The sequence below is a fragment of the Pavona decussata genome, unplaced genomic scaffold, assembly GCF_977016875.1.
Source record: "Pavona decussata unplaced genomic scaffold, jaPavDecu1.1 SCAFFOLD_87, whole genome shotgun sequence".
Lineage (NCBI taxonomy): Eukaryota > Metazoa > Cnidaria > Anthozoa > Scleractinia > Agariciidae > Pavona > Pavona decussata.
The window spans coordinates 2376462-2394165 of NW_028145504.1; the positions used below are offsets into that span (position 1 = coordinate 2376462).

The window sequence follows — 17704 nt, forward strand, 5'->3', positions numbered from 1 at the left end:
TTTGTTAAGATATTTAACTGTGGTGTGAGCATTAAAACAATTGCAAACGATTGTGCAGGGTCACGGCCTTCCAACATAAACTGCAGCACCATAGTTTTCATGGCAAGGTTTCATAACCAGTCCCTCAAGTAACTATGGTGAGGACGTGTCTTGTCTGCGACACAATAGCACAGAATAGAATTCAACCAGCCGAAATTGCAAACACCTAACATTTTTGTGTTCTGCATCTCTTACTGCATATTCAAATTTGACGATGTTATTGATTGACAATGTCTCAAGACATCGTCATTAAAATAACGTGACAACAACTTTTAAAATCAGTGTCGACATCATCACATCGAAATCATGGCGCTTTTCGTCTTTGGTATTTGTCATGTTGCCTGAATATTCTCACTGGTTATTGTTTCTGTCCCTAGCTCTCGGCCCACCTTGTAAAGTTAACCCATCGGCCCAAAACGTTCACAGCTTCGGAAACTGTGTTCTACTGGAAGGACTTGTAACGTTTCTTATTATACCATCAATTCTGACGTGGTGGACGGTTTTCACGTAAATTCGCTCGAATAACAAGGTAAACATTTTCTATTGTTGGTGTCTGCTGTGTGTAAACTTCTCTTCAGAGTTGAAGTTCAGATCATTGGGTTAGGGTCAGGGTTAGGTTTAGGGTTCCGTTTTCGTGTTTCAAAATTGCCCTAAATTTCCTCAGTGTTCAGGCGATTAAAAATGTTTAAAGCTAAAGACTTTGAAAGTCGCTTTCTGTCTTTCGCCGGTCTTTTAAATGGACATTTGTGAACTCTATCACAGTTTGATCCACTCTTACATTAGTTTAGTCTCTGTTAGTCAAATATACGTTAGAAGGAAGGAAAGTTTCGGAAATTAATCTAAATTTATGAGCTATTGGTTTCCGAATATCCAAGATAGCCTTTTTCTGTCTCGAACGTTGCCATTTCTCAGTTTACGAATGTTGGTACATGTAATGACATATTGGAAAAAAAAAACTTGGTCCGCGGGGATGTAATACGTAACCTTGAGCGCCCGAATTCGCCAATGAAATAACGAAAACCTTTCAAAACTCGACTCAACGAAAACCTTTGAAACTCAACTCAAAATTAAACCACTTCGAACCTAAGCAATTTTAAAATCTGCAGTAAGCATCATACTTTACCACTGGGGGTGACTCTAAAAGGGCATGACTCGTGTATCGTGGTTCGTGGTGGTCGACAAAAGTGAATGAACCGTTTCACCCCAGTGCCCGCTCCATGTGGTGTCTTGAAGTTTCATTATGATCATCATCGTCATCGCCATGCATCATCCTTGTCGTAGTCGTCATCATCATTATTTACTGGACTGGCAAGGAGAACGTAACTTCTAATAAGATCAAATTAGGCCCGGTGAATTGAATTTGCCAGTTTCACCCGACACCAACTTAGAGGAATTTAAAGAGCATGATAAGTTCTAAATTAGGTGTAGTATTTGTCAAATTAGACCAAGAATAATGGAGTTAGTATTTCGATTGGACTTAAGGTTAAATTTCAAGCTAAGTTTTAATCGTTCTTAATTCTTATATTTTATGAAGCATCATGATGATCTATGATCCTATAGTAGAATTGTTTTGTGTAACTAAGTTTGTATTATAGTTTTCTTTTTAATTTTTATAACTTGTAGATGCACGTACGTATTTTGAACGAGCTTTTGTTAGCTCATAGACGTTACGTGGGTAAATAAATGATTGATTGATTGATTGATAAGGTTACTTCATCGATTCCTCATTTCCCGACAAATTTAATAGGCCAAGATTTATGAATGTTTGATCAAACCTAATTCCGAAATGTCAGCATTGGACTAGGGTTAAGATAAATTATCTTGATGGCAGGAGACAAGTAAAAATGAAGGAAACATACAAACACTTTTTCGCTTGGAAGACATGTTTCCATGGTTACTACTGCCTTTGTTAGTTACAAAATAGCGTGCAGTATTGTGGTTCTCGTTTGCTATTTTCATTGGATTTTTAAATCGGTTTTATACATTTGATTTATTTCGTCATTTCTGTAAGTTATTTTGTAACTGACGTTCGGCAGTAGTAACCGCCAAACTTTTTTGGTCTTGTGCGTTTGCTTCCATTGTTTCCATTTTTAATTAAATTTTTCATTTCAATTAAGATCTTTCGTTTCCCTGTGGCGAACAAATCTCTTCCCATTACTGTTTATTCACCAATAGGATCGCAGACCGCTCTTCCTTTTGTATCGTTATCTATCGTTCTCTTAAGGATCGTGGACCATGCAGTATAGCTAAGGTTTTCACTGAGGGCGGGTACGATAAACTTACTTCAAATGTATCATCTGTTTTAGATGGATTCACCTGAAAAGGGCATGGAGGAAGACTTGGAAGAGATGAGCGGTATGTATGCCAGGATCTAAATTTAAACAATTGATAAGAAGTGTAAAATCCTATCTATTAACCCTTTGAGCCCTAACAGTGACCAGCATCAAATTTAAACCATTACCGTTCTATTATCGAAGTGCTTTTGTTAATGGTTGTGCATGTAAATTTATGTATAATGTTTTTAAACACGAGCGGCAGTGTTGTATCGGGATTTAAAACCACCAGCCTCAGCCGAGTGGTTCTTGAGGCTGATTTTCATATGATCGCAGATCGCAATAAGGTCTGCGATCATATGGAAACATACTTTTGCGATCGTCTGCGATCCTGCGATCACGATCGCAGAAGATAGAACTATGTTCTATCTCCTGCGATCGTCTGCGATCATCTGCGATCAATTGCGATTGTGCGATTATATGCAAACCAAAGTTTTGCGATCCGCGATCGAAACGCATCCCATAATATTTCGAGTTCTCTCCCACGATTCAACGCTCGTGTGTTCGATTGCAGGAACGATCTACGTTATGAATTTTTTTTTTCGCAGCCGCAAAGATTTTAACGACAAGAACAAAAAGGCCAGCTATTGGGACAAAATCGGGCAGAAGATTCATTTATCGGCCGAGGAAGCGGAGGCCAAATTTCTCCAACACAAGAACTGCATACGGTCGTTATCGAATCCAAAACCGATGCTTTCGCAACCTCGTTTCCAGGGTCTCTCTTCTTCCCGCCCCAGCGAGAGCGGGAAGAAGAGAGACCCTGGGAACGAGGTTGATGTTTTCGACGGTTTTGGAGCTGGCGACGACTCGCTTAATCATGGCAAACAGAAGAAGTAAATTTGCTCACAGTAAATTCGTGATGTTGTTTTTTTTTTGACGTTTTCGCTGACCAAAACGTATGCCTGCGGTCGGCTCTGCGATCGTTGCGATTATATGGAAACAGCCCTTTTTTCGATCGTCTGCGACTGTTTGCGATCTGCGATCTACGATAAAACACGTGCTGCGAGTTTTTTGAACGGCTTCAAAAACATTCCTGGAAAAGCGTGTGTCAAGAGAATCCATACACCCAATGCAAAAATGGCAGATATTTTAATATTTTTTTGTCTTTATTCAAATTAGCCTCACTAGCCTCGTCCAAGGTAAAATATCCTTTTGATATTTGAACTCAAGAACAAGGCTAGTGAGGCCAATTTGAATGTAGACAAAAGAATATTAAAATGGCAGCCATTTTTGCATTGGGTCTATATGAATGATGGTTTTGTGAAAGTTGGAAATGAACATACGAGAAAAACAGCATACTAATAAGGAGGAGGTTTAATTGGGTTTTGAAACCACTGCACGTGATGTTTTATCGACCATTTGATAGGTCAATGGGCTTAAGGATTATTAATGAATTTTTGAATTCAGTATAATTTGTAAATGCTTTGAGGGCCTTTGGGGAGAACAGCATAAGCTGACTTAGTGTCCCTTATGAATAAATACAGCTTTTATTGATCTATTTGTATTCAAGGCTAGTGATATTTTTTTTTATTTCGCATTATAGTGGCGGTATAGCAAGTTGGAACAATAGCTTAACTCAAGATTATCATTTGTTTGAGTGGTCTACAGTAAAGCAGTAAAATTTTTCAATCTCCCACCCCCAGGCAGTCTTGTTTTGTTGTTTTTAAATATTTTCTAATAGTTTGATAAGGTTTATTGTAAAGTTATTTTCTATTTGAATCATGCAGTATTTTTTTACGCAATATTGTTTACAAAGACTACCAGATACCAAACTGTGTAGTGTGATAGTATAATTCGGCAGTTGTCATTCAATAGCAGCTTTAAAATGATCAGCTCCTTTAAAATATTGCAAAATTCAGCTTGATTTGTTTTGTTGTTTTCTGACTGGTAGCCCTGTTGAAGAAGTTGGAATCTGATGACTTCGATGATATAAATGAAGCTGTCTCTCCGCACACTCTTGGGAGAAGCAAAACAAATGTTTTGTTCACCGCATTCAAGGTTTGTAACAAAAATACCTGGCTCGAAAAATTTAATGATCAGAAACCGAGCGATTTTTCGGTCAAACTCTGAGAGAAAGCAAACAATAAGCAAGGAACCGCAAACGAAAATGCTGCATAAGGCGGATTTGAGAAGCGCATTTTCAAATCGCCCTTAGAAGATTGCTTGCCGATTTTGTTGCAACGAAACCAATGGTGACTTCGATTAGTAATTTTCATTTAGTGCAATCATCGCTACAATTGCAGTGTTAAACACCTCGCCTATGTTCGAGTACAAGCGCCACAATAGCTTCGAATGGTGCTGAGAAAAAAGACGATGAACATGTAGTTATTGATCATTGCAACAAATGGCTTTAACTGTTTTGCACATGTACACGCAAATATTTTTTAACTGATTAAAAATAATTTCAGGCCAAAAAGAAATCTGGAAAAGTTTATTTATGAAACGAATAAGCCAAAAAGTATCCATTTCCTTTATGTACTTTAGTGTGACCTCAACACATAGAATACGAGCTAAGACTGAGCCTAGTTAATTAAGGTGCATTTTAAAAACTAATCAGACCGCTGCAATATCATATCGGTGGGATTGTGCTTATAATGTAGCTCAGATTTTTCCGAGAACGGGTCGGCCTGTCTCCACTATTTTCGGGTATCTTCGAAAGATGTTCGAAAAAAAAAAAAAAAGGTTGAGTTGAATTATTATTGGGTCCATTATTCCTACAACTCTAACGTGACCTCTTTCTTAGGTGAGCGGAAAACTTCAAAGCGTAGCACGCGATGAACGACCAGATGTCGAAGAGCTGAAATCATTAGCAAATTCCGTGGAAGAGTTTACAACATGTTTGATAGATCCACTGAAGTCCGATAAACCATCAAGGGAATCGTTCGGCGAATCACTCGACACGATCATCGACGAAGCCATCCAAAACAAACAGATGAAGGTAAACACACATAATTAAAAATAATGTATGCCTTAATTTACCGTATGTTGAATAAGCACCCTGGGCGCTCATTTCAAATGTGGATAAGGCAAGAGGCGCTTATATGATGGGGCCAAATGGACATTAACATATGGCAACCCGCGCATTAAACAACACTGCCCATATAAAGCTGGACGTGAAAAGGAAAGACTCTGGGAACGAGGTTGCTAATGTTTTGGGGAAACCTTTCCTTGCAGTTTTTATGTCATCCAGTCGTGTACACCTTACTGGACAAGCGATGGAGAGGGCAGTTTTATGATTTGAAGAAAAACGTCTGGAAGAGGACTTTGTTAAGGATGTGGTCCTTACTGGAAATGGTTCTGTTTCCTTTGGTTTTCGGCATTTTATATCTCAGGGACAAGCTCCAGTTCTGGATAAAGAAACGCCAAGGTTTGAAAGTCAGTTAAGAAGGTGTTATAGATACAATTCAAAGGATTACTTGTAGTTTACGAAGCTCAGGCTGTTTGTTATTCAAAAGATGATTACCTGTTGCAATTATATAGAAAAATGAATTAACTTGGGTACCAGAAACCCGAGCATACAACTACCATAAACTCGTACAACGGCGTTTTCACAACTAGGCTTATTATGAGACAAGCCTTTTCAGCGAAAATAGCTGTTGACAACCGCATCGAACAAGATCGAATAAAAAAAATATATTCCGTTCTCCACTTGTCGTTTTCCACCATTCCAATCCTTCCCTTACTTAAACCAGTCTTCTCACAATGGCCTGCGGTACTTTTTTTAGCGCTTTCCACACCTGAAGTTGGGGCATCCTTTTGCGTAATATAGGGAGCTTTAGCAACGGCGACGGCGACGGCAGTGAAGACGTCACAATTAAAACGAATTCGCGTTTTCTTAAACGTCGTCGCGATTATCCGAACTCGAGTTTAATGTCAAATGTAAGTTAAGTTTTCTGGAGTTGAAATTTTGGAGACCACACCCAAGTTTAGAAAGGGAAAGAAAAATTCCTCGTCGTGTGTTTACGTCCTCCGTGAAACGTCCCACTTCACTCCCTAGTCGTACAGAGACAGAAAAGAAATGTACCAAAAAGTTTAATGCAGAGTGCAGAGTTATTGTTTTGGTAATTTTGATGTTCTCGTTGCCGTGACCGTCGTCGTTGCTTAAGCTTCCTATTGTATTGACTGTGAGTTCGTTCAACTCAAGATAATCTCCTTGACAGTTTTAACAATAATCAAATAGGCCAAGGTACGGCATTTTCTGCTCCGTTCTCCGCTTTCTAAAGTTTCAAAGTGAAGTTAGTTCGAACTAGGAAGGATTTTTTCTCGAAGTTGTGGGTTTCTCAAGTTTTATTTCTGGGAAGCGCACTCCCTTCTGTTTGAGCAAAGTGGGCCATCTCTCTAGGATCCCGTATGGCTTTTAATTTTAGAATATTCTGAGACTGGCAACAAACAATACCACCTGCTGTATTCTACGTCTTGTAAGCTTTACGCCTCGAACCCGGGTCATTTGGTTCGTACACCCCATCATATCCATTAGACCAAAGAGCGATAACGGACGAAAATGGTAATTTGTAACTTATTTCAGAGAGGCATGACAGAAAACAGCTAACCGTTTTTAAATCAGTGCTTAGGCCTAAATAGTGTAGATCAGTGCTAAACCCTGAATACGGCTGTTCCCTGCTTAAATGGAACTCTATTCTCTCAATTCTCTGCCTAAAAAATGAGCTTCTGTTCTCGTCTACGTCAGGGCTATCACCATTAAGAATACTACATTGTGTAGGCACCATAAGGTGTCGAGCTTTGTTTTGGGGTATCCATTCAAGGAACAACCCTTCTCATTTATGTACGTGCAGTCAGCACGTACATAATGCTAATGCTAGGGTGACCTTTGTTGGATAAGGGGAGGGGTCTTCTCGACTTCCGGGCAATGGAATACTTGTAATTGTACTCATTTGCTTGAATTTTGAACTTAGGGATAAGATTTTGTAATGATAATGGTCTATTGTTCAGTGAGTGACACAGGCAAACTGTAAAAAGGAATTCCAAGTGCTCCTATAAGGAGTCGGACCTAAGACCTTAGCCCTAAGACCTGAGCTACAGGAGACTCGTGGGAGCTAAGGCCATTAAACAAGGTTCATGGGACAAACATCCGCATACTTCTAGGATTTAAATGCCTATGTGTGGCATATGCGCAATGAATAAATGTAATGATACATCTTAAACCTGGTGAATGAATGAGAAAGGTGTATTCTTTGTTGAGTGACATAGGCAAACTTTGTAATATTGCTTTTTCTTTTCAAATTCTGTAGATTTCATGCTTTGCTTTATTCTTAATACCACTGGAGAAGATGGAGACAGGGCATTTGATCTGATGAAAGAGTGCATAGGTCAGGTGGTTCGAAAATGCGGAATTGACTCAGTCAAGTACTGCGTTGTCAGTAGCAACGACGGAGAGCCTCACCAACACGTATCATTTGACCAAGTATTTAAAACAGAAGAGGAGCTTGTGGAGGAAATCTCAGCAATCGAAAGACAAAGTAAACGTTTGACAACGTTAGATGACGACCTTCATAAAGCCTTGGAAGCATTTCCTGAGCCAAATGCAAGGAAAAGGGTATGTGCTGACGACTTGTGGAATTAAACACATGTACGTTTGATAAAAAGGTGACCACTCAACTTTCATTCCGGTACGGAATAAAAGCCAGTCAACACCCTCGCCTGATGAAGACTTTTGTATAGCGGTCGAAAGGTTGCAATCAACTCCAATGCTATACAATCGAGAGACAAACGATTAATTTACACCCCCTTTTCATAAACTCGTTTTATGGTACAACACAATTCAACACGGTGGACTTTATTTTGAGTGGGTAGCACGTGACAGTGATAAAACCTATGACTCTGTGGCCGTCTATAAAATAAACAAAATATTTAAAAATATAAAATTATATAACGTACGCTACAGTAGTGTGGTTAGTTTCACTCTGAAGTGAAACGGTTGAAACAAAAATGCAATGTGAAATAAACAGTCAACGACGTTTACATGGCACCGGGAGGAATTTTCCTGACAAAGAACCCGGGTGATTTGTTTTTGTACTGTTATGCAAAAGAATATAGAAGAAGACATGTACAACAACAACGAAACGATAACGAAATCTCTGTTTTTCATAATGATTTCTCTGTGCATTTACCACAGATTCTCTTCTTAGTTACCAACGATTCACCAAGTTTGCACGGCCAAATTCAGTTTAGAATCGGAAAACTAAAAACCGAAGCCAGGGAACTTAAGGAGAAGAAACAAGTGCGTATTGTACCCGTTGCTATTGGAGACAACGCGGCTGTTGACGACTTGAAAAGAATTGAAGAACGCGTCAAGGTGATCTCGACTAAAGTATACGAGATTCGATCGAAGCTCAAACACAAACTAGTACAAGGTAAGTAATTCATTTTTAACTGGCGTGAGTCTTGAGAGGCAACAATGGGAGTAGCCTGCGTAGCAGTCGTTTCCGTTTCCTTCAAGCCTAGTGGGGTAAGCGCGCGAGGGCATTGGGCAAAAAGGAACAAAAAGGTAGGAGCGGGGGTTATGTAGCCCAGAACCGTCATAACTAAGATGCACGTATCAGCAGAACATTCCTATCAGACCTCGCGCGTGTATCGCACTAGAAATGGAAATGCAGTTTAAAATTGCATGTACCGGAAATAACGCCTGCAGGAAACATTTCCCTTTAACTGAATATCTTACGCTTAATTTTTTTGCATGCCTGGGACATTCAGTATATCATTTATAATAGACAAATTCGAGGGAAAAATGTCCAATGCAATTTTTTTTATAATAAAAAAACGCCGTTTATCAAAAAAACAGAAGTTTCACTGGATAACTTTTTCTCATACTGCCACAAAAGTTGCAGAATGAGCAAGCTTTCGAAAAACGGAATACAAACGGTACGTCAGTAGCTTAATTTTTCAGATAATCTGCGAAATCTCAAATTCAGGGTTTTTTTTTGCGGACGTGATATGTTACCATGGCAAACGCTGTGACGTCACAATTAGTATTAAAGAGTTGCCCGATGGTAGTGCTGTTAGGATGTCCATAGGTTACCTACACAAATTATCATTCAGAACTGATTTTTGTCATCTTTTACCGTCTCACACAATTATACTGTAAGAGCGTGAAACCATTTCGAGAGGCCTTAAAATTTATCACAGTATATGTTGCTGTGTGACACATGCCAGACAGCTTTCACATAAGAGTACGAGTACGAGATTGAAAATACAAAACTGAATGCAAGGCTGGCACTACGGCAAAGGGCAGATTTATTAGTGGCCAATATTTCGACTAATAGAATTAGTCTTCCTCAGGGCCAGAGCTATACTAAAGGAAAATATAGTAACGGCTCCTTAAATTAAAGTTTGAAAAATACATGGAAAAAAATGATTGGCTAATATATGACATGAAGACAGCGTACTTGTAAATATGAGATAACGAAAATATAGAAGCGTATAATCAAGGTTCAGCGTTCGTTTTTCTTGTTAATGCCTTCTGGAGATAACGTTTTCCCTCTATAAATTAGAAAAGCCTCGCGTGCCTTACGGCGGGAGGCATTGATGGTGGGTTGTAGTTCGAGGGGAATGAGTCGCATGTCCGCAGAAGAGTGACCTGGTAAGTTGAAGTGTGTAGGGACTGCTGCTGTAGAGTTGGCGTGATGTGGGTTGTTTGTCGCTTGTCTGTGTTCTGTGAACCTTTCACGGATCGTGCGTTTGGTTTCCCCTATATACTGTTTTTTACATTTTTTACTTTCAATCATATATGTAAGGTTAGTAGAATTACAGGTTATATGTTGTTTTATTTGTCTTGTTTCGTCGGTGTTGCTAAAAGTGTACGAAGTTCTTGCATTGTCAATGTAAGGGCAAGTGAGACATCCATGAGTGGAGCTGCAGCGGAAGGTGCCAGAGGTGAGCTTTGGTGTCGTGTTAGTGTTCTTTAGTTTTGCTCGAACCAAAAGGTCGCGAAGGTTTGGTCAACGACGGTAAGCGATGAATGGTTTATCTTTAAATATTTTTTGAAGGCGATCTGTTGAGTTGAGAATAGGTTGTTTCCTGTGAAGTATTTCTTGAATATTAGGTAGTGCTGGGTTACAAGTGATCGTGAAGGGGACTGGGGTGTTGGATTTATCTTTATCATGATTATGTTCCTGTAATGTCTCACTTCTGGGTATCTGTTTGGCTCTTAAGATTTGATTATACGCTTCTATATTTTTGTTAATTCATATTTACAAGTACGCTGTCTTCATGTCATGTATTAGCCAATCATTTTTTTCCATGTATTTTTTCAAACTTTAATTTTAGGAGCCGTTACTATATTTTTGTTATCTCATATTTACAAGTACGCTGTCTTCATATCATGTATTAGCCAATCATTTTTTCCATGTATTTTTCAAACTTTAATTTAAGGAGCCGTTACTATATTTTCCTTCAGTATAGCTCTGACCCTGAGGAAGACTAATTCTATTAGTCGAAATATTGGCCACTAATAAATCTGCCCTTTGCCGTAGTGCCAGCCTTGCATTTAGTTTTGTATTTTCACGTTCAAGTGACGCCTGACACGAGGTCTTTCACAAGAGAGATCCGGCAAAATCACCAGCAAGTTTAATTTCTGCGTTGTGTGGACCTCTGCATTCAAAAGTTTTCTACGAATTGAGCTCGAGTACGACTTTAAAATTTCAAATCAGTTTCATCCCCAGAACTCCCGCTACTTCCCATTGTTTACCAGCAGATAAGGAGACCCTAGAAACAAGATTGGTGTGACAGTGACAAGCGGTTATCTAAATCGCTCAAACTAATTTTGAAAAGTCCTACTCGTACTCAATCTTGTACTCATAGCCAAAACTGAAGGCCCCTGCTGTGTGCTAAGCAGTCGTGTAACCTAGCTTGTCGAAGCGCTCAAATGGTCATGGAACGCATTGGACCCTACTGAGCAATACTACCACAGATAAATGCTATGCAAGAAAAGTGAAAACAATCTGCTTATTATCAAGGATCACCGTTAGAGCTTGTCATTGGAGAACTCAGTCGCGGTTAGTCGGGCTTTATTTTTTCAGGAAGCCTTGACGCCTTATTATTATTGTTATTATTATTTTTTTTTTTTCAGTTAGCCCATCTGGCCGGGGAAGAAGGGAGCGATTGTCACTTTCAGTAGCTCTCTTTATTCCTTACACAAATTTTGGCATTGTTTGGTGAGATGCGATTGCTAGGGCTACGAAGAATATGACCTCCGGCAACTTTTGTGTAACAGCGTTTTGTACATTTGCTTTCTGTCAAATTTTAAAAGTAACACAAAGGCGGCAATTTTTAAAGCAAATCCAGCGCGAAAACTTCCAGCACAAATTCCATCCAAGAATCTTGGGCGTCATGTTGAAAGACATCGCAGGTGTCACAGCAGCGCCATAACCCGGCCATGAATAGACGATTTTCACAACTGCAAGAATCCTCTTTGTTTACCCTTTCCTATTTTATATTTTGTAATCCCAGTGGGGTTTAGATCAAAAACTATCCCTAAACCGCCGACCGGTTAGGTCAGTTGCTAGGAGTACCGGACTACCGTGCGGGAGGTCGTGGGTTCATACCCCAGCCGGACCAACACTCAGGGTCTTTAAATAACTGAGGTGAAAGTGCTACCTTTGTAATGACATCTGCAAAACTTCCTAGTCTTCTCGGATAAGGACGATAAACCGTAGGTCCCGTCTCACAACACTTGTTCCTGTGGGACGTTAAAGAATCCTTGGCACTGTTCGAAAAGAGTATAGGGCGTGGAGTTCCCGGTGTCATGGTCTATCTGATTATAGAGCCGTCATTGGTCTGGGTGGATGGGGACTGAGGCGTCAGCCAGGGGCGCCCTTTATATGCTGACGTCCGATCTTATCCTCTGGTTCCTCCGCAATTCAGCTACTAGCCGCAAGAGAGGAAAAGTGGCTCCCCCATTCTTCTCCTTCTTATTGCGAGAGAAAACAACAAACTGAAGGATTCTGGCAGTTGTAGTAAATGACCCCATGATGAAAATGGCCTATTAACCATATCTTTTAGGGCGTCGTAGTAAATGCAAAAGTCTTAGCGAAAAGTGTAGAGAGTCAGTTCGGTCAGAAAATAACAAATAATCCTTTCTATTTGAGAGAAAATCCTTATTTTTTAATTTTGTCTACGAATGAAAGTAGTAATACGTTGTAGTTGGTTTATTGGTTCAAAGTCAAAGCCGCAGCAAACAAGTAATGTTCAGTTGTTGTGTTTCTTTTGTTTCAGAGGTTTATGGCGCCAGTCTTTACGGTAAGTTCGTGTTTTTTTCTATTATTATTTATTCATTCCTTATTAAGTGTTAAATGACCATATTCGTTGTTTCATAAAACTTGGAAAAACGTATAGGATTATTCATTGAAGTCTTTGCGTGAACAAGCTTTCGTTGGGTATTTTGATTGCGGATGCATCGAAATATTACGTTGAACGTTTCATTTTGCTTGCTTTATGCAAATTTACAAATTTTGGGTGGTTTAATAACTGTCACTTTTGCCATAAAAGGTCCCTAGAGAAGTTTTTCTCCACAAAGAAAAAATTGCATCCTTAGTAATTTGAAGTCTTATAAGCTTAGTCAACATCGGATTCATGTTATCCGAAATACTGAGTTTGATCAGGCACTTACATTCCTGTAAAAAATGTTCTCAGGAAAATAACAAAATTACTAATAACTCGAATTTTTACAAGTCGACATCAGGTTCATAGACCATGGCCCCAAACTGTTCGATAAGCTCTATCTTGCTAAAACATCTATGCGGCGTAGAGTGCGGCATAAATTAAGGTTTTCTTGTTTATTTTTATTTAATGCCATTTGCCGAGATAAAATTTGTCAACTGCATTTTTATTTTAATTTCTTTACAGACCTTTACCATGATTACTTCACCACGCCATACTTCATATTTGCAAGGGACACGCTGAGTTATTTCCTTTTGCTGGGCCTTCATTTTATCATTTGCCTATCACAATCAGTCGTCAAATTCTCTGTGACGGAAGTAGCCATTCTTGTCTTCTTTATTGGCCGCTTTGCTGTAGAGCTCGATCAGTGTCTCAAAAATTTGCCGAAAGAGACGTCATGTAAAACGCAGAACGGATCAACGACACGAGAAAGTTCCAGGTTCAAGTCGATAAAGTCGATAGCATTGCAAATGCTAACTGCTTACCTGAGGTGAGTTCATCTCCAAAAAATAAGAAGCCGGACCGCGTTCTGACCACTGAGAGTAACGGTTTTCGCTCCCCTTTTCCACAGAGACAAAAACCTTACCCAGTGTGCAACTGCTTTAAAGGGACTTATCTTATTTTTTTTATATTTCAACTTTATTACGTCTTTTTCCGTACTTAAATTCGAAATTAGCCAATCACAAGCCTAGTCTACTGTCCTGATATCCAACGATATCAAGTAACTGACCTGAAATCGCACGATATCACGGTCACTTTCAAGTAAAGTAATGTTACCGTACGATAAACTGAATAGGGGTTTTAATAATAATACAGAAACTTCGCAATTTAAGATTTAGCTGGTGTCTTCCGGTCGTAAAAAAAGTAAAAACATTCCCCCCAAACTGAACTAGAGGGAACTGGCCAACTGCGCGATGATATGTTTGGCGACAAGTACTGAAACATTCAGACTTAAAACAAAGTTGAGCAAACGAAACCTAATGAATTGTGCATGGTCTGCTGTGTAGTGTAGTTGAAATCGTATATCAGGTTTGTTACCTGATTGATCGCTGCGGACCTTTTTCAGAGCTGGAGCGAAATGTTTTTGCGATAACATGGAGACTAGACTCGAAGGGGCACTGTCACGGAGATTCCTGCGTGTTTCGTCAAAACGATTGAAACATTTTAATTTAACTTTTCTCTGACATCAAGTTGGTCTCAGAACACCAAGCAGAAAATAATAAGTTATCTCTCCTGAGAAGAGCAAACTATATTCAGTTTTTGTATCGATTTGTCCGAAATACACACATATATTACACTAGTTTCCAAAGAAAATTTACACTAGTTTCTGTGTACTTAACAAAACTTAAACATTCTACTGATTCTATGTTTTGTTATGACAGCGATCGCTGGAATCTGATGGACTTGGTCAATCTCAATGTCTACCTTGTCACCTTTATACTACGCGTGATCACTTGGGCAATCTATACCACCGTGATTGGGAATCGTTTGCTGGTGATTGCCCAATATCTCTATGCCCTCAACGCTGGCATCTTGACTTTGAGGGTGTTCGGTAATCTTCTGGAAGCAAGCAAGGAGACTGGTACTACCCATATAGCGCTTGTCCGCATTGTTGAAGATGTGGCAGTAATATTTGTTCAATTTGTTGTGGCGATATTGGCATCCTCTTTGGCAATGGCAAAAGTATTAGTTGCTGAATATTCTTTTGCTGGTGCCGACGAAAGAGTTTCACGAGCAAAAGGGTTCGTTTTATTTTCTGTAAGCCTTATCTTAGTTATAAATCTATCTGGACGTCTTTTCCTCCGTCCATCCATCTACCTCTAAATGATCCTGAGCAGCTATGCCTAAAAAATGTCCACTGTCTTAATTGCTTAATTCTTTTTAGCTAAAAGAAACCACCAATCTCATAAATACGTTATAATTTTTGCTGTTTTTTTTCTTTCAAGGATTTGTAGCGGAAATGGTTTCTCTTGGTAAGACGTTCCATTTGTTTAAGTTCCATGTTTTTGTCTTTGCATTATTAACCAGAAATAATGGCTGCACTACAACACCTCATTTTAATTTTGACTTTCAACACACTCGATTGTTGTTTGGACAACTTGTTAGGTGGGAGAAAAATTATTTACGATGACCTTTTTTTTTAAATTCTGACCAGGAAAATGCACACGAATATTTGACTTTTGCCGTCATTTGTGACGCCATTGCCTGCAGTATTGAAAATCGGGAATTTGTCTACTGCCACAAATATTCTTTTGTAAATATGGTGGTATTCTACAAAAAACCTTAGCTTGTTTTTCTTTTTTTCTTTTTTAATTTTTAGTTGGATTAAAATTGTCCAACACTTAACTTGGACAATTCTTGGTATGCCAGATTTGGAGCCTTTTTCCTTCGGCGATTCTCCGTCGGACTACATTGTAGAAATAATGTACGCTGTATTCATTCTATCAGCGCTGATCCTTCTGGTCAATATGATGATTGCAGTTCTTTCAAGCACCTACGAGCGAGTAGAGGTATTAAAAAAATTAAAATCTACCAGCCAATGCAATGTGTTATAAAAACAACTATGGTCCTGTCAAGTCAATGAATTATCTCATCTCACCCATAGCTGTCGTTTACCTACGCTCAAAACCCAGCCAGCTTATTCAAAACAACTGAACGTGATTGTGACCAAGCTGGTGTTCTTTGGCCAAAAAGTTGCATTGAGTATAAAGTTCCATAAGTTTTTAAAGCATCATGTAGCTTGTTTTCTTTTTTCTTTTTCAACCTACTTGGCCCCACTGAATATCACTTCCGTGATTTGGGCTCCCTGTATAAAGATTGTGTAAGTATCACATTGTCTATCATGCAGGAGTCATGTTGTAAGTAATGTTTGTATTATATTGTGAGTAGTGTTAGGTTTTATACTGCAATTAGTGCCAGTATAATAGTGTTGGGATGTTTTATCTTTTAAAGAACAACTCCCTGAGAGAGTGGTCACTGAGAAAAGCTATTATGATAAGAACGTACAGCAAATACGATCCAATTCCCGTGCCGTGGAACTTGTTTTTCAAGTGTGCTATGCTATTGCTTCGATTCTTCAAAGCCTGTCGCTTCAGATGCGGACGTCGAGATACATACCGTTTAACAACTGAAACCGATAGTACATCTGAACAGGAGATTGCAAGTCAACAAAAGGTAAAAAAATCTGATCTGCCCATTTAACAGTTGCTCCATTAACGGGAGTTGGATATGAGAGGATAGATAGCCAAAGAGTTGCCTAGCACCTAGCGGGCTATAATTATCCCAAATCCAACAAGTGCGATTGGAATAATCGTCTTATTGAAAACAACCGAGAAATATTGCTAGATGTTGCTGATTTGATTTTGCAAGAACGACCACATGACGATTAAATGGCCGATATTTCTCCACCATAGTAATTATGGCTGATAATCAAAACTCTGCAGTTACATTATCCAATGATCTAGCTTTTAGTAAAAAGTTTATCCAAGAGCCCTGACCTAATTTTACTGTAGCATTAATCGCGGGGAGCAATCACTGTAGAAAGTTAATGGAGGAAAAGTAAAATAAACCGGCTTAACAGAGAAATCGAAGCGTTTTTGACTTGAAAAAATCATGTTTGGCAGTTGACTGTAAATGAAATCGCAGTGTGATCGAAACAAAAGTCAATCTTGATTCTCCCCTTAACCGTTCATATTTCTAGGGGCGAAACTACGCTTTAACCCTGCAGTGTGACCACAACCACTAGTGCAGCAAGATCTTCGGGCAAACCAAGCAAACATTTTCTTTAACCCTTCTTTGTTTTATTTGTTTACTTTCTAGTTGGATCGTGTGCTTGATAAGCTGAAATCAGCGTATTTTGCGACATATGGATCCTCCTTCCCCTTAACAGGTACCAAACGTAACTTATTGACTATTACTTTCAGTAAGGGTCTCTTTCCACACAGATGCAGCATACAAAACTTCCGTAATGTTCACAGTTATGGTCACCTCGCCTTATTGTGAGGCTAATCTAGTAAATAAGAAAATATACTAACCTGATATTCCACTTCTACTTGTAATATTCATTAACGACATATATGTCCTCGTATTTCCCGTTGTAAAACATGTCGAGGCTAATACAGTAAATAACAACGTAAGATAATATTACAATCCTACTTGTAGCTTTTTTAAATTGCATGACTCCTTTTCGTGCGTCACTATATGCTGGTCCGAGGGAATGGAGGGGGGAGGGGGATTTAAATTGACTGGCAAGAGATTCATGCCTCGGGTAACAAAACGTCAGAGCTCTTAAAAGATCAACTTTAAGTCATTTAGTTGTATTGTGATCAAGTAGCACTAATCATTTTTTATGACTTTCAGACATCAGCCACATGTTAATAGAAACGCGCAGAAATAGGGAGATGTGCAACCAAATTGCCAGGAAAGTATTTTACGATCAATCTCAGAGCACTAAAGTGGCTCCTGTTGGGCCAGATGTAAGTATACACAAGGATTGAAATTATTTTGTTCTTCTTTAAAGCCAAAGAGTTAACGAAAGTAATAATAATAATAATAATAATAATAATAATAATAATAATAATAATAATAATAATAATTATAATTATAATAATAATAATAATAATAATAATAATAATAATAATAATAATAATAATAATAAT

The 17704-nt window shown here is 38.8% G+C and overlaps 1 protein-coding gene across 2 annotated transcripts in view; it reads left to right on the top strand.

The window, feature by feature from the left end:
• Nucleotides 1–330: 330 nt before the first annotated feature.
• LOC146474750 (uncharacterized) overlaps nucleotides 331–17704 on the top strand; it is a 35672-nt gene continuing 18298 nt past the window's right edge. Inside the window, exons 1-15 of one of the 2 annotated variants that reach the window (XM_085116455.1) lie at nucleotides 331–568; nucleotides 2346–2394; nucleotides 4264–4370; nucleotides 5116–5310; nucleotides 5547–5739; nucleotides 7622–7926; nucleotides 8506–8743; nucleotides 12603–12626; nucleotides 13233–13536; nucleotides 14429–14788; nucleotides 14993–15019; nucleotides 15367–15556; nucleotides 15999–16220; nucleotides 16866–16935; nucleotides 17406–17521. In XM_085116455.1, coding sequence (XP_084972581.1) covers nucleotides 2346–2394; nucleotides 4264–4370; nucleotides 5116–5310; nucleotides 5547–5739; nucleotides 7622–7926; nucleotides 8506–8743; nucleotides 12603–12626; nucleotides 13233–13536; nucleotides 14429–14788; nucleotides 14993–15019; nucleotides 15367–15556; nucleotides 15999–16220; nucleotides 16866–16935; nucleotides 17406–17521 — 2400 coding nt within the window. In that variant the 5' untranslated portion in view covers nucleotides 331–568. Of the gene's footprint in view, nucleotides 569–2309; nucleotides 2395–4263; nucleotides 4371–5115; nucleotides 5311–5546; nucleotides 5740–7621; nucleotides 7927–8505; nucleotides 8744–12602; nucleotides 12627–13232; nucleotides 13537–14428; nucleotides 14789–14992; nucleotides 15020–15366; nucleotides 15557–15998; nucleotides 16221–16865; nucleotides 16936–17405; nucleotides 17522–17704 lie in introns of those variants that run through there. The other variant, XM_085116456.1, reaches the window with a different exon arrangement.